General features: G+C 31.7%; 1 protein-coding gene across 1 annotated transcript in view; it reads left to right on the top strand.

The window, feature by feature from the left end:
• The window catches only part of LOC145279643 (nuclear pore complex protein Nup133-like), a 116258-nt gene that overhangs the window by 23664 nt on the left and 74290 nt on the right, over nt 1-18304 (top strand). The window contains exons 5-10 of the mRNA XM_080130872.1: nt 1760-1825; nt 3774-3884; nt 6620-6739; nt 7905-7964; nt 12015-12076; nt 13828-13895. Of these exons, the coding sequence (XP_079986998.1) occupies nt 1760-1825; nt 3774-3884; nt 6620-6739; nt 7905-7964; nt 12015-12076; nt 13828-13895 (487 nt within the window). The remainder of the gene's footprint in view (nt 1-1759; nt 1826-3773; nt 3885-6619; nt 6740-7904; nt 7965-12014; nt 12077-13827; nt 13896-18304) is intronic.

An 18304-nucleotide genomic window follows, 5' to 3' on the forward strand; every position in this document is an offset into this window, starting at 1 on the left:
AACCACTGATGAATTTGACCTTTAAAGCAATATGGCGGAGCGAAACATACGGTTCTCACTTCCTCATAAAATTTGATTTTCTTAGTTTATAAAAAAAGAATTACCTGATCAATTTACAGGATTTTTGGAATATGACATTTTCGTTCCGTGATAGGTACGTACACTATAAACAAATCTGTATTTTGTTTCTTAAACAGGTTAATTCTGGATTTGCAACTTTTTATTATAAACGATATACTAAAATCTGTTTTGTCAGTCATATAAAGCAAGTAATATCGGTATGTGTTGGGAGAAACTAAAGATTTTACTATATTAATATTTAATCCTGATAGATATTTTACGTAGATTCCATGAACAAAGCTTCTTTCTTAGAACTGCACGCCTGTGGAATTGTCTTCCGTTTTCCTGCTTTCCGGCTGACTACAATATGGTTGTGTTCAAGTCTAAAGTAAATAAGTTCTTGATGAGCCGTTCCATATAAGTTATTAAATTTACCAAATTTTCATTACTAATGATTACTATATTGACCAATTTCTACTGTACACTCTTTAACCCTTATCCTTGAGTGGCCTCTGGGCCTTGATAATGTGGTGATGCCTTTGTAAAAAAAAAAAAAAAAAAGCTTGCTATAACATTATTTTTCATGAAAAAGTTTTAAATTTATAGGGTGTTTCAAAAGCTTTAGCCATATTTTGACATAGAATATCTTGAGAACATTTAGGATATAAAAAACGCATCTGATATATTTAGAAAGCTTGTAATCTCACATTTTTGCATGGTTGCAACAGCTTCTGTTATTCAGGCCTTCAGCTCATTCATGTCTATTGTAATGGGAGGTACATAGACCAGTCCTTTGTGATCATCTTGTCCAGATTGTCCAATCCATCTGTCTGGCAATGTTACTGTCTAACTGTGAGGCTCCAGTGTGGTGGTGCCCCATCCTGTTGAAAAATGAAGTCATCAGACTCTCACTAAATTTATTCATTTATTTTGAAATGTGCTCAAGACTTTTGGAACACCCTGTATAAAAAGAAAAAAAAGAAGTTATTTCGGAACAATGCCAAAACACATTTTACCATAAATAAGTGATCGTACATTAAAGAAATTGTGAAAATAAAACTGACCACAATTATTTTTTCAAATCTCAATCTATGGTATCTCCTTGTGAGACATTCACAGCAAGGATTTATCTTACTACCACAGCTGCAAAGAATCTTCCTTTCTTCTGTGTGGCTATACCATTTATAATATAGCCAATTTACAATGAACAATTTCTTACAAGAATTTCCTATTTGCTTCCCTGCAAACTACAACATGCTTGTCTTCAAAACAAATGTTAAATACTTGTCATGAATTGTCCTTATATTTAATCAAATTTTTTTTAGTCCATCATTTTCAATCTTCTCATAATGTTCTTCATCATTTAAATAACAATTTGTCCATCTTCCATTGCCATCATGTGGTTTTTAACCTTAATAAGTGTTGACTATTAGTAAAAAAAACATTTTTTTTTGATTGTAAGAAAGAGATTAAAATTTTCATGCCTTTTTATTTTGCACGTTTTCAAACATGACACCATCTTTTCCTAATTTCTCTCCTTATATTAGAACATTAATATTGTATTTTGTCCAATTAAAAAGTTGAACTAGTTTCTGCTTTAGATTGGGTTGTTAATATCATTAAATTAATAATCTATCCATCTCAGTCTTTTATATTGGAAAATGTCTGACTGCTAATGCTATCTTTCTCTTCATCTCAGCCATATGGATGCATCCTCGCCACAACAACTAGTTCTTTTGTTTTACTCACTCCTGTGACTGGACAAGTAAGTTTGCTTTCAATCAATTATTACATTCATCCTACATCAATGATTATACAATAATCATACTAACATATATTTTTTTTAATGTAGGCTTATCAAATGTTATTTTCTTTTTTTTACACATTTATGTGAAACAAAAAAAACTGACAATTACATTAGTTTCAGGTAGAAAATGAAAATGATCCACTTGATTAGAATATTTAAAATTTTATTTAAATGGAAATACTTATTTTTAAATTTTATGCAAAATCATTAAAAAAACTAAATATTTTAAATGTTTTAGAAATTATATAAAAAAAAATGTTTTTTGATATCAACATAAAATATTCTTCATACAGTTTGAATTAATGCCTTGAATTTTAAGTATGTCTACTGTTTAGTCCAGTGTTATTTTCAATTGTTTTGTTCAGTTGTTTTGATTTGTAGCATATCAACCCTTTTTGGTTATTTAACACTGAATCCAGTAATTTTAGAAAAAGTTTTTATGCTTCAAGTTCTTTATATCTTTAAATATTTATTTATGGTGTTTTTTTTTTGTATAAGAAAATTGTTTTTGTATTTGTTTGTGGACTGCTATCCTCATCTTCATAGTTTTTTGTGGTTTTAGCACATTTTGGTCCACTTATCCTTTGTCCTTCTTCAGGTGATTAACCTCGACGGGATAGGAATGCTGAGTCTCATAACTGTATCCCCAGTAATTACTTCCTTCCATAGTTGTTATCGTCTCGCCACGTTTTGCCCAACTAAACCTCTGATCTGCTTTGGGTAGGATTGAAACTGCTATCTTCAGACAATGCTCACCTGGAACCCTACATGAAGATGAGGATAACAGTTTGCAAATAAATAAATAAAATAAATACATAAATTACTCATTTCAAAGGATTCCAATAAAAAGAAATAATATATGTATAAAAGAAACAATAACATTAATGTTTGGTGTATGTTATGTCAAAAAGCCATTATCTTCAAACCGTCTGATAAAGTAGCACCAAGTGCTTTCAATTGTCTTTGATTTCTCTGTGGCTATTGCTTTATTTTTATTATTCTTATGGGGAGAGGAGTTCATTATCTATTTCATATTGTTCTCCTACAAGCTCAACAATTAAATGTCATCATGCCTAATCAGAAGTGAGGTTGAGATTGAAAAACCCTGGTCTCCATAGAAGCCCTTTATCATACAAGACACTTTTGAATAGATTTTCACAATCAACCAAACCGACAACACCTGACTGGATCTATTGTATTCAGTCCTGCACTATTATTGCTGCAAAAATTATGGAAACACAGGCTCTTTCCTCCCAATTGTAAAGTAAATAGAAACTTGCATTCAATTAATCATATGCAATAAGTACTGCTTTTTGGCATTAAATAATCTCCAAAGCGTTGGTCCTGATTATGACCATAAGACATCCAATGGTGAGGCCTTATTTAGTGGATTGTGAGGAATGTGGAGTTGACCTTTTAGTTACCATTCCTCCCAAGTCCACTTTGACCTGAAGTGGTAATATTTTTTAGTGCCAGTATCTTCATGACCAAAAATGTACCAAACATTGATGCTATTGTTTTTTTTTTCTTTTCCCTTGGTAAAACTAAATCATTTTCTGCAAAGTCAAAACCAAAAACATCTTTCTTCTACAAAACGATCAAAGTATTGCCATGATAAATATTTGAAGATATAAAGAACTTGAAGAACAAAAACTTTTTAAAAAATTACTCAATTCAGCATTGAATGACCCGAAAGTGGTTGACATGCCATTATACAAAGACAGCCAACCAACCAAAAGCATTGATATACCATAAACACAACCAAATCAAGCAGACACCCATTCAGAAAGTATCAATTGTTTCTATAAGCAGGAGTCGTTAAGAAAATGAAAACTGGAGTGAAAAAACTTTTCTCCCAATAAAACCTGCCTGATTGATTTTTTTTTTTTTTTTTTTTTTTTTTCAGAATTCAATAACCTGTCACATGATTAGAGTATCACAAGGAATGTTAGCTGGAATCACACGAAAAATGTCTTCTTTTATATTTGGGTCATCACCAGCACAAGCATCGGGTGCCGTAAGTTTTAATGATTGACACTTTTTCTTTTTTTTTTATATTACTATGGAACAAAAGTACTTGTTCATACAAGCATACAAAAATCTAAATCTTTTGTTCAATTTTTATTAATAAGTATTACTTTATGAGGTTGGATGTAAGGAAAAATGAGATTTGATGGAATAGTATGTTATTGTGATGTACATGTGAAGAGTAGAACTGTCTCTCCATCTTAAGTATTCAATGTCATGCCAAGTGGTCAGTTCTGATTAATGATCCATACCTGATAAGTGAATTATAGATATACAAATAGATATACGTAAATTACCCTCTCAATCTATACCAATATTGCTGAGCTTACTAAAAATAAAAGATCTGAAACCGTGATCATTTTTTATCATTATTTTATCCCCTATGATCATGTGAGTCAAAAGATGACTAAACAACAACAGAGACAGCAATGCAAAATAAGTAGGAAGTTTGTTTTAATATACAAGTATTTTATGACAGTTTTTCCAAAAATGTGATATGGCTAAGACACTTGTTGAGGATTGAAAATGTTTTATCTTAGGAAATCTAGACCCTGCCTCCTTGCATGGCATGGTCTGTTTAAATAAAAAGTATGTTTAAAACACTCTTGGGAATCAAACATAATTCAAATTATTTCATAGATTCCTGTTAAGCAGCTATCATATTGAGCTTTTGACTTTAGCCTGCTACCCTACATAAAGGAAAAAATATGAAACTATTTTGTAGGTCATTTTGCAAAAATTTATATATCTAATCTTGGATCAAAGATACATCCGGAGAAAGCTTCATCGATTTCTTAAATAGTATTCACATACATTGATCAATATTTTGGAAAATTATAACTTGTACATATTGGTTAAATGATGTGTTTATATCAATTATAATATAGCCACTATTCTTTCAGAGGTACAATGCTCTTTCCAAAATTACAAGGCTTTGCAAAACCAATATATATATATATATATATATATATATATATATATATATATATATATATATATATAATGTGTGTGTGTGTATGTATGTATGTATGTATATAGGTATATATATATATATATATATATATATATGTCAGGTCATGTCATATGCTACTGGTACCATGTAACCCAGTACTACCTGCCTCATGGTCGGGTCACCGGCGACTAAACTGGTTCCCCCACCAGACTTGTTTGGTGAGGAGGGCGGCTAGTCTCCCTGAAGGATTAAAAACAAGACCTTCCAAAGGGCGAATGAACTCTTTTTCTGGGTCAACGGCCAACTAGCACCGTGTATATTTGTGTATATGTGTATTGGGGTGGAGAGGGCTCCCGTAAGCCGTGGTGAAGGCAACCTTTCTAGGAGAAGCAAATCTCTGATTTAAAAAACCACAAAGCGGGAGACCAGTACCCGCATTAAGCTAGTTTGCAGTTTAATTTGTTGTTGGCTATCTTGCTCTTGCTTGTTGCTGGATCTCAACATTTTGAACCGAGAGAGAGACTTAGCTGTCGTACAAAGCTAAGACTCTGTAACATCATCTTTGTATAGATACTCTCTCAGGCATTTGGGCTCATGAATTTTAAATGTCTGAGGGAGTGGCACTCGTCTGACAAGACGTTGCAATCATCATCATATATACACACACAGAGATATAAAAGTGACCTTAGTAGTTTAGTATCTACTAAACTTCTGTGTCAGTTTTTAGTCTCAAGACTTGAAACTTGATAAACAGGGTATTTGGACCCGTAGAACAAATTTAGTTTGTGCTTTAGCTGGTAAACAAAAAAAACTGCTAAGAGGTCAAAATTGAAAAAAAATTGGCACTTGGATATGCGCAAGTCAACTTAAAGTGCTCTTCTACACATATGCAAATATACATTTTACACCATTATTTTTTAAAGTTTTTATATCTGTAACGATAAAGTACAGATAGTAACAAATAAGGCTGGAGAGCTAAATTTTTTGGTTTTGATTCCAGCTGATGGCACTCAAGTCTTTGTTTTATGTTTTTTTTACTTTGGAAATTACGACTATACATTAGGTACAATATAATAATTAATAGGAAATTAACCCTACAATAATAAATACAAAATCTGCATGCATTAAAATATTATATTAAGCATATTTTACGACTGGGTAACACCAGGTGGCCTGCTAGTAATATCTAAAGAGACAAATTTCAAACATGTGTAATAAATGTAAAAATGAAAAACATTAAACAAAATTTTTTAAAAAAAGTAAATGTTGGTAGCTCCAATTCTTTAAAGATATGATTTTTTAGTGTTGAAACCACACTATCGTGTACTTTTTAATATATATATATATATATATATATCCCATTACCGAAACGGCTGTAATGAAGAGATTCAAGATGAAATAAACAAGGGTTGTATAAGAGAAAAAAATGTAAGTCTTTGAATTTCAACAAAATTATGTACTAATATATATATATATTACTCTTACTGAAATAGTTGATATATATCTAGATTATTTCACTTATATTTACAAGTCATGGTTTCATTGTGCAACCATCTTAGAGCTAATCTATCGTAGAACTGATCAGTAAGCCAAAGTTTGTGTGTATGTGTATATATATATATATATATATATATATATATATATATATAATTTTTTTGAAATTAATGCATGATTTAATTTCATGAAAATAAATTTTATCAATGTATTTTTTTTTTTTTTTTTTTTTCAGCATCTCTGCCTTATTGTTTAAATTTTTACATTTGTCTCACTAGGCCCTTCATGCTTTGGTAGCAAGTGATGAAAGTTATGAATCTGGTGAAGATCGTTTTTTTTATGTACTTTCCGGTACTGTCTTGCAAAAATGGTCAGTATCTTCAGGCAATACCGAAATGGTGAGTAGGTTAGATTTGATCTTATGAAATTCTCAATCTTTTGAAATGTTAATGGTACTCATTACCCTTTCATGTATGAATATTTGTTGCATTTAAAAGCCTTTTTTCTTTTTTTTTTTTTTTTTTTTTTTTTTTTGTACTCTAATTTGCCCTAAACAAGGCATATTTCCTCATTTCTGTAACTCAATGCATTTTCCAGTATGCTTTCTCCTGACTGTGGCTATTTCACTCTTATAATTATTTCTAACATCTATAAATTTCTGCCTATTAGTACTTATGGCAAACAAATCTGCGGAATGCATGCTGCCTTTGTATAATGACATCTACACAAGTTGAAATCAACCATTAAGGAGAGGGAGGTTTGCTATAGAACTTCTGTGTGAGAACATGTATTTCAATTGCTACTTTGCACGATTCAGTAGTCTCATTTGCATATTGTTCAGCAGGAAGAGAAAAGATATTACTCCAAGTCTTAGGAGGAAGGTCAAAACCATTGTATGCAAATAAAAATTTAATTTTCATTAAATTGAGTTTTTTTACTTATATTAACCCCCAAACAAGGCATATTGCCACTTGGATGTAAGAGATCTATTTGGGATCATATCTAACAAGGGACTCTGCAAGAAGACGAACGAGATATTGGTTTACATTTAAACTTCTGCATGTCAGGAAAGCAGGTAACAGGGAGGGAATTCCGGTCTAACATTCTAAGGGAAGAAGCTATTAGAGTAGGTATTTTTTTTTTTCTGGCATTTAGGGAACTCTACAAGAATGGGATTTTGTTGCTAAGCAAGTTTGTCAGGATATATATGCCAAGGGAGTATAAGTGCAACAAGTTCATTAGAGCACATTCCATTAAACCACTTGTAAAAAAGGCACATGCAACACAGGTATAAGTAATTTTATTGCACAGTAGAGGGAACCCACCTTCTTTGCAGCAGCCTTTGCAATGTCTTCAATGTATTTGTTCCAATATGTTGCTTATGAATATCAAGCCGAAGAGTTTGAAAGTGCAAAAATGTAAAAAAAAAAAAAAAATACATAGTCTATATTTACAGTATTCGCTAATCTGTTTGCATGAAAATAAAAAATCTATTCCTAATTCTGTTTTAAATTTTCATATCCAATGTGACCTTTTAAACTTTTTTTTTTTTTTTTCTTTCAGTTGTTGTATCAATCAAATGTTCAAAGATTATTCTGGACTTATCTTGCTAAAAAGATTTGGGTAAGTTATTTCAAATCGGTTATCTATATACTAACATCATTGTCATTACCTACCTATCAACTTATGCCCCTATCAATGTTATTTTATCAACTTGTACATATAATAAGGCTTAATCAATTTTTCAATTTTATTACTCATTACAAGATTTGATCCCTCTATTTTGACATAAGAAGCGGTTCTTGTCCAGAATTCTCTGTGTATTAAAAAACAAAACTAAAGAAAAATCTGTATGATACCCATGACGAACCAAAAATATATTCCAAAAATCACGTACATTGATAAAGTAATTTTATTTTTAAACTAGCATTTCAGCCCGGCGTTGCCCGGGTGTTTAGGTGTGTGTGTGTATGTGTGTGTTGAACAAAAAAAAAGTGGTAGTAGTAGGAAGGCAGGTTCAAACCCGTACCCCGAAGGAGGAAAAGAACGGGAAAAAACCTGACGTCTTTGCTGTTACGACCACCACCAAACCAGAAATGATGTAGGTTTTAATTAAGGCTAGACAATCGAAAGGAGAGGATGACTTTCAAAAATATTGGCGAAAAAGGCGACGTAGAAAAGTGCCCAATTGAAGATGAAAATATTAATGTTTTTAGCCAATTTTTTAATATTTGTCTGAAAGGTCGAACTTCAAAACGATACTGATCTTGTAAAAATCCGTCGCCTCTGTCGAAAATTTCAGGCAGACATGCAAACATACATACATACATTTATATATTGGTAACTAATAATTTTCGACCCAAACCAATTAAAGTTTGTCCAATCTCTGAATACCCTTTATGTAAAATTTCAAATGTTTAGACCAGAAATTGTCTGAGTAATTTTTAAAACTATGACCCCTTAACATTTATTGTTTTGGGCTCAAATCAAGTTATTAAGTTAGATCCATGTCCAAGGAACGTATATCTAAAATTTCAAGTGTTTAGACCCAAAATTGATGGAGTAGTTTGGTAGAGTTCTCAAAGGCCAAATCGTTTAACTTTGACCCCTTAACAGCCAAATTTCTGGCCGAAAACAGATTACAAAGATTTTCCCAAATTTCAGTACCCTGTATATCAAATTTTGAGTCTGTAGACTTAAAATTGACAGTTATTACATAGGGAAATGTACACACACAGACACACAGATACGTTCACTTTTATAGATAAGCAAATCAAATTTTATGAGTATCAAAGGAGTGACTGTCTTGCCATCTTGAAAATAAATTTCAAGAAATAAAGCAAGATAGCTCAACAATAATTCATACTGAATAGATTTATGTTGTAATTGCCTACGAATTCCTATTAATCACTTAAAAATGATTTTCTTATCTATATAAATAAAATATATGTATGTGTGTCTGTGAAAAGATTTAACCAATAAACTCTTAAACTACAGATCACATGACACTGAAATTAGCAGGAAATAGTAATCATACACCAAGGATGTTTTATAACAAATAAAATCTTTGTTTGAATGAATGGATAATGCATACAGAAATATGTTGACAAATTGAAATGCAAAATGTTCATTTCAATTTGCTAACATATTTATATTACTTTTGTGCATATGCAAATTCCATTCGTAGCTTGAAGTGATTTAATTTTAAATCTTTGTTATCTATTAGGCGATAGCTCAAATGTTAGGGAAGGCAACTGAAGTGCTAAATGTTTTGATTTTGATACTGATAGCACACAAGTCATTTTTTTTTTTTTTTAATTATTCAAATCAGTACTATATATTAGGTACAATACTCTATCTATCATATATATATATATATATATATATATATATATATATATATATAATAGAGAATTGTCTCTGTAATAATAAATACAAAATCTGTATGAATATAAGCATATTTTACGATTTGACATGGTTAGGTGCCCCTTGCTAGTTTAAAAAACAAAAACTACTTGATCAATTTACATGATTTTTGGAATACAGTAGAACCCTGGGATATGGTGGTCCTAGGATATATTATTTTCAGGTTACGATGTGAAATACAATGTCTTTCCAGACCCTGGTTACAGTATTTGCCCCGCCTTATGATGTTATTTATAATGTTATTTGATTATATACATGTGTATTATGTACTGTACTGTATTTTGTTATATGGCATAATCGCATTGACATACCGGTTCTCGTCAGGTCATCAAAGTTAAGCAACGTTGAATCTGATTAGTATCAGATGAATGACCATTTGGGAGGCGCTGTATGTGCTCTCCGCTTATCTTGGTATTTGTTTCCAGTCGGCCTGTACATACTCTTCACTTGCCACTGGTATTTAACAATGTTGACTCAGAAGAGGTGTGGTTGGAGATTGCACCTCTTGCTACAAAAATTTCATGCGCAGGCACCCCTTCGTGGGTATCCATAGTCTTTCAAAGACTGAAGGAGCCTGCATTTTGTTACTAATTTTTAATGCCGTATCCCGGGGTTGTACTGTATATGTTCATTTCGTCATGGGTATGTACATCATACATTTTTTATTCATTTGTGCTTTTTAATATAGAGAAAATTGCAGGCAAGAACTGAAGAAGCTGATTCAACGATTTGACTATCTGAGATAAACTTTGAGAAGTGAATTTACTTTGGAAAGGATGTGTCTTTGTATCATTGGGGTATAATCCTGAAAATTTCAAGCTTATGATCAAATGTTATGTCAGTAGCTCCAAATAACCTGTGAGTAGTTATCGAACAGGCAGATTTTCTTTCATCTGTGTGTACATGTTATATATATGCGACTAGACGACCTCTGACTATGTAGATCAACATAACATTGGAACATTGTACATTAGTTTATAAATTGATTTTTATTTCTTTTTTACTTTTTTACCCTGCAAACAGTCCACATTACCACTTGGAATGTAAAAGGTTACTATTTGGGACCATTTCTAACAGGAGACTTTGGGGAGTTGAGTAGCTAGATGTCTGTTCACATTACATTTAAACTTCTGCAGGTTAGTAGAGTCAGAGAAGCAGGGAGGGAATTCCAAAATTTAGCAGTTTGAGAGAAAGGCTTTCCATTATCTATAGACCTCAACAGTGAGGGGGTTGCTGTTTGTCAGGTTAGTCGGGAATATGTACGTTCAGAGAGCACTGCAGCGATGGGACAGAAGTTGGAGCTTGGTTGATAGTGCGCGACTTACTAGATTTGAGATTCTTTTATGAAGATTGTGAAGGTAAATATTTTTTAATTACATTTATTTATCATTAGTCTATGTAATGTGCATTAAATTGGAAGAAATTATGTAACATTATTATGCAAAACATTCTTAGTTTCAATATTTTTTAATTGTTTCCAATTATTTCCACAAAGCATTTTGCCGTCTTTAACCTTGATGTGTGTATATGCTATTAAAGCTTATTTTTTGGGTGTGATTGAAGATAAAATGAAAATGCATTGCATGTAAACAGTGATTGAGTACACAATCTTCAAATTATTAGACTTTTGTGTTGATAGCATTCTTCTCTTCTCACCACTTGTCTCATATCTAATACAGTTAGATTATGAAGTGCATATTTAAAATTACACTTTAAAAAAAAAAAATATACAAAAACAACTTTATGGTATGCATATTCGTCACAGAAAAAGGGTGTGATATTCAAAAAAAATCACATAAATTGATCCTTTTTTTATGAAGTAAATCAAATTTAACAATTTTTAACAGTTAAGTATTTTTAGCAGCCATTGATGACCTCTTATAGAAAAATAGGTAAATCTCATTAATTGAATTAAGTTGTCTGTCCTTTAATTTAAATGCATCCTAAACAAATATGGTGACTGGTTGCTCTCCCTTTTAACACATCATAAAATTTGATTTTCTTAAATAAAAAAAAAAATTACTTGATCAATTTATGTGAATTTTGGAATATGACCTCTTCCGTCCCTGGCGAGTACATACATCGTAAAGATTTTTCTTAATTTTCTGTGAATTGGTTTTTCGAAATAAGTGTAATTCTAAAATAGTACCGATTGTAATTTTAGAGAAAAGCGAATGGTGTTGTTTAGATCTCATGACATTTTGTTTGTTTGCTTGTATAATTTTTGCCTTTTCTTTTTTTTTATAGAATCAAGATGTTGCAAGACTCCCACAGTTGACCACCTGGCTTTTAGATATGCAGCTGACATCGTAAGTCTATCAAGCATCTTTTTTTTATTGGGTAGGGAGGGGGGTATCATAATAACATAATGGGTATTAGAACAAAAATTGAAATATTAAATGTCAAGTAAAACCAATAGTATCTACTTAAGTCATGTCACAGTAATGAACATATCCAAAAATTATGAAAAACGATAAAGTTGAAAATTAATTATTAATGAATATTTTTCGAATACATTTAATGAAAATTGAGTTTTGCTCAAGAGAAAATGGAGAGTTCAACTCATAACTTGAGGTAATTATTTTCTGAAAACTTTGAAAATCTTGGGCCAATTTAGTAAAATTCAATTTTTGCTAATTGTCTTTGAGAACTTTTCGTTAATAATTAATTTTCTATCTTATTGTTTTTCGTAATTTTTGGATATGTTCATTATTGTGACGTGAAAATTAAGAGTAACAGATTGCATATGAGCGCGTATGAAAATACCAGCAGCAGCAGCAGCCGAAGGATGAATAGCAAGCGATTGTATTAGCAGCAGGAGCAGCATTTAAATGCATATGCAAATTGGCAAGTGTGCTTGGATTTGCGTCTGAAGAAAAAGAAAAAAGGGCACTCGGTGGTCGGTGAGAAACAAAGTTGATGCCGAAGGAGACATCATGTAAAGTGAAGATGAGAATGGGCTGGCTGTGGCCAGCGTGCGGTCGGACGAAAAAGAAATGCATACCACGTGTAGTGGAGCAGAAGTGAAACTTTTAAGCTGGTGTCGAGATGGGGAGAAAGAAAAACAGTAATAAATGACTTAAGTTTAAAAAAGAAAAGCCAAGTTGGATTTATTTATTTTTGTTTGTTTTTGTGACATTACATAAGTAGATACCATAAATTTTACTTGAAATCAATATTTGGATTTTTGAGTGTTGCACAAATAATGAAGAAGCACCCCCCCCCCTTCCTCTAAAAAAAAAAGTATACGATTAGTATAATATCAATATGAAATTTTTTAGTTTTTTTTTTTTTTTTTTTTTTTTTAACTATTTTGAACTTCTTAATGTTCTACCAACAAATTTATTCCAAAATCATAAATAAAAGTTTTTGAAATCTGCCTTAATAAATTTTTCTAGTCATGTCAAAATAAAAACCATCATTATTGAAAAAGGTATGAACTTGCAATACTCCCCCAAGTTAAGGATAAAATGAGAACTATTATTCAAATAATACTGTGAAATAAATCACTTACAATAGTTTGTGTTTTCAACATTAAATAACCGTGTAAAGAGTTGATATGAAATTACATAAACAAAAACTTTTATTTAACAAAAGTCGAAAACTGATTTGTGAAATTTGTGCAAACAGCACTGATATAATCAGAAATTACTAAAGACTTTTACCTAGTTATAGTTGACAGAATGTGAACAAGCTACTCTTGTAAATTAAATAAAAGGAGCCCCTTCAAAATTTTGTACAAATTCTTGAATTTGAAAGAAAGTTGGTTACATTGGCTGAAACGTTGTCAGAATAATATCCAAGAAGAGAGCAGTAATCCAAATGAGCAAAAAATACAAACTTTTAATGTCTCTTTTTCTCTTGATTATCAATTGAAACTGAAAAGCAAACTTTGAGAAAACTATTATCTTTTCAAATACATGCAGAATAATGTCAGTGCATGCCATCATATTCTACATAAAAAAAAACGCTCTTCAGTGATGTGATTTTCTTTTTATTAAAAAATATCAACTTGAAAAGTTAAGTTTTATGTTATATATATTTTATTTTATTATTTCAGTGGCGGTGTTGTTATTTTGGCTGCTGCAATGAATGCTGAGGTGGGAAATACAGTTTATTATGCAATTGGTAAGTTTTATGAGTGTGCATGTATACATAGTGGTTGCCACTTCTTTACAGAAGAAGGTCATCTGTACAAGATTGCAATGTCTGACTGGAGCAGTAGCCTTAATTTAATTTCATGAATTTTGCTGCAAATATGTCACATAAGACCACTGGTTTCTGTCATATCTAGTTATCCACAGATTGCCGTTTCATTGTTTCACAACTCGTATAGTTAGACCTAAGAGTATGAACCCTGACCCATATACATTTTGACATATATAATTCTTTTTCACCTTGGAGAAGGCATATTGTTAATTGGACATAGGGGACTTTTAGGATGATGTCTAGCAGAGAACTGTGGGGAGTTGAGTAGCGATATGCCTGTTCACATTACATGTAGACTTCTGTAAGTTAGTAAAGTCAGAGAAGCAAGAAATGCAGAGAAATTCCAAAAAAGGAATTCTGATATCTAGGGACCTGAAGCATGAAGAGGTGGGATTTTGCTGTTTGTTAGATTAGTTGTGGGCATGTATGTCGAGGTGGGGGCAATAAATGCTATGAGTTCATCAGAGCATATTCCATTAAAGTACTTGTAAAACAGGCACAAGGATGCAACATTGTGGCGATGGGACAGAAGTTGGAGCTTGGTCAATGGTGTGAAACGTATTAGATTTGAGATTCTTTTTGTGAACCCTAAAAGAGAGAAAGATTGATAGATGAACCAGCCTATATGTGACAACAATATTCCATGCATGGGAAAATGGTGGCCTTTTAAAGACAAAGAGTGAAATAACAATATATGTATGTGTCCCTCGGTCCATTTTATATTGTTTAATCTGGTATCAATCTTTAGTCATTTTATTTTTTCTAAATAAATGTTTTCCTTTTGTAAAATAATTATTACAATATTACTAGTTGTAGTATTTAATCCACAAATGAGCAGCATAAGGAGATTTATACCTTTCTTTGTGTTTTCTTGTGGTCAGTATTTTTATAACCAGATAACACTGGGGAAATCTGCTAGTATTGTAACAGATTAGGGCCCTAAAATTAGCTAGCGAGTAGGTTAATTGAGTTTGCACATTTAAGCTTGAAATATTGGAGAATAAAATAGTTTGGAAAAATAGTAAATATTTGACAATAGTGAAATTGTAAACAATAATAATCTGACCGAATTGAACACTAACAAAAAGTTGAGACAACAAAGGTTGGCCTCACTTAAAAATGTGAATGACACAATTGGAGTTTGAGGGACAAAGAAATATTTTATGATATTAGGTTAAAAACTGATCGAATCGGTAGTTTGTTTTAGTTACGACAATCTTTGCTTGGCATTAGCATCATTTTCTTGAAAGTCAAGAGGATGTTTACAGCCCATGATGTAAAAATTAGCAAGGAGAACTTGGTGGTGCAACTCAACTCAACCCGACATGCATATGTGGAACAGAAATAACAGCTAGATTTAAATTTTAACAAGAAGTTGTCTTGTGTTAACTGCAGAGTGCATCAAAATTGAAAAGGTCCTTATTTCCAGCGTCTCCAAGACGAGTGCCGCCACGAAGGAAATTAAGGATAAAACAAAATGTATATGAATTGGAATTAGAAGCCCGTTAAAGAACTGTCTCTGATTAACATTTATTCGTCCCATTTACTATGGACTGTTTTTTGTGTTAAACTCATACTGACACACCTCGCATTTATACGTTGACACACAAAATGTTACATAGACGTTATATTCAGCATTATGACTACTGTGCATATATTATGTACACGTTTACGTCTGGTATGTAATAGTAAGCAATTTTATACATACATGAAAGGACACAAACCTGTTTATATAACATTTTGTAGAGACACAAAGGTTTGATATGACTATGTAACAGTATTAAATGTTTTGGTCTTTCATATATTAATAATCTATATATGTTCCTTAAATCTACAAGATTAGAAAGGCAACAAATATTTTACTATTCTTTATGTAGTTCAAGAACATTTTTCTATGACTCTTGTAGTGGAAAAGTTATCAAAAGTAATGATGTATCGTATATCATTTATTTACATCTTGAACAAATAAAAGTAATGAGTTAAGAAATGAAAAGGTTTGAGCAATCTTCTTAGATCTATATGAAAGCTTTATGTTAAGTTCAAAGCTGAATTATGTTATTTTATTAATACCAGTAGCCAGTCTAATGCAGAGTTTGTGTGCCAAAATGTGTAGTAGATAGATTCAAATGGCAAGTTGTCTCTTATTAGCTCCGATTCTGCGCTCACTTTTATAATTAATGCAAACAGGTGCCCGGCTCCAGAAGGTGACTGTTTCCAATTGGTTGAAATCCAGTATAGACAACTATAGTTAGATTATTGTTGTGAATTGAATGTTTAGATGGGAGATAGCCATTTTATTTAGTCAGCCATGTTAGTAGTTACCTTACGGATCTAGCTTGACTACATAAGAGAAAGACGTCACCAAGTTCCAAATAAAATACCAATATCTCCACCATGAGAAAATCAACTTTATTTAACGGAAACATGGAAATAATAAGTGACTTAATATGGTAGGTACACATCAGCTGAAAACAAAAATATTGACTTCTGAGGTCCCATCTGGTTTTTCCGTTTTCTGGCAAAGAACAAGAGCATGTTCTTGGCATCTTCTTTTTAGAAGGGGAATTGATTTGTCTCTTCCTGCTAATGAGATTGGTGAAAACAGAAAGGCTGTGAATGTGTGTGTATGCAATTATGCTTTAATTGCTTGTGTATATCTCTACGGCAGTTTAGACATGCCTGTTTTTGCCAACTGAACTACAATTTTATGTTATGCAAGAGATTGCATGTACATACAGAAGAAATAGATCTGTCATGCAACAGATTGAGTATTTTGATCCAATCCACATCAAGCATTTCAACCAAGTGAACATTGAATGTTTCAAAAATTTCTCTATCTTTGTTGTTGTTATTACTGTTGGAATCAGTGTTCCATATTTTTGGTCTTTGATTAGTAATTCATGTGAGATTGAAGTTGAAGTTTTTAGAAAAAGTTCTTTGAATATATATATATATTTTTTTTTTTAATGAAAATAAGATGTCAGTAAAACACTGTATTTTATTTTAACTAATCTACATCAACAGATTCTGTTTGTAGGCCGCTCAGTGTTACCCGGTCATAAAATACATTTAAATATGTTTTAATTTATGCAGATGTTATAATTATTATTATAGAACCCATTCTCTATTGATTATTATGTTGTACCCAGTAGTGATTTCAAAAGTTTAAAAGAAAAAAATAAAATGATTGAGTGCCATCAACTAGAACCAACAATAAAACATTTAGCTCTCCAGTGTTATTCGATACCATTTGAGCTAAGATAATGTGCGTATCGAAGCTTATCAAATTAACTGACTTAAACATATAAATGTATATTTGCGCATGCATAGAAGATACAGGTTTAGTCAATTTACACCTGCCAAATTCAAATTTTTCAAAATTTTGACACCTTAGTCTTATTTTTACCAATTAAAAACCAAATTGAATTTATTCTACAGGTCCGACTCCTTTATATATCAAGTTTCAAATCTGTAGACCAAAAATGGATAGAGTAGTTTGATAGACCATTCCACACATAGCCAGATAATGCCACTTTTATAAATATATATTTTTTTATTAAATATGTTATATGGGGGTTTCATTAAAAGAGAGTCTTAGAGAGAGAGAGAATTTTATTAAGAGGGATGTTGTGAAGGATGTTGTTTGAGAGATTGTTCGTGTTATAAAGATTCATATATATTAAAATGTTCATACTTAGATTTGTAATAGAAGCTCTTTGAGTGAGGAGATAGTGTTGAGACATTGTGTAGACAGTCTTAGTGTTCATATTGTGTATGTAAGATGTGTATGTCAAGACATTTTATAACACAGATATATAGACATATAATAACAATTTTCACTTTACCTTTTGGTAGAATTACAACACAAAGACGACGTTTATAAAAACACATGATGGGTTTATTTCTTCTCACGACCGGCCGTGGTTTTCTGAGTCAAGAATTCAAAGCTTCACATATTATTTTTCAAAAGTGACCGTCTCGCTTCTAGACGTTCGAATGTCCATGTCTGGACTGTCGTCTGTCGTCCTCAGACTCTCTCTGACTCTCCCAGTTCTCCTTGCTTAACTCTAAAGTTTTCTAACTATATCTAGAACTTCCCATTTTCCATGACGTCATACACATGTTAAAACATGTGTCTTCTTTCACGTGTTCTGGACATGCGTGTCCAAAACTTTTTCCTTTGTTTACAAAAGGAATTTTAACCTATATTCCCAATAACCTATTTTTCCAATATGTTAAAAACATGTTTATTAAATTATCTTGTATAGTTGCATTCCTCAATTGAATTTTTCATAACAGACTTGTCAACGCACATTCTTTTCTTGAAA

The sequence above is a fragment of the Euprymna scolopes genome, chromosome 7, assembly GCF_053919585.1.
Source record: "Euprymna scolopes isolate OS-2025 chromosome 7, ASM5391958v1, whole genome shotgun sequence".
In the NCBI taxonomy this organism is placed as follows: Eukaryota; Metazoa; Mollusca; class Cephalopoda; order Sepiida; family Sepiolidae; genus Euprymna; species Euprymna scolopes.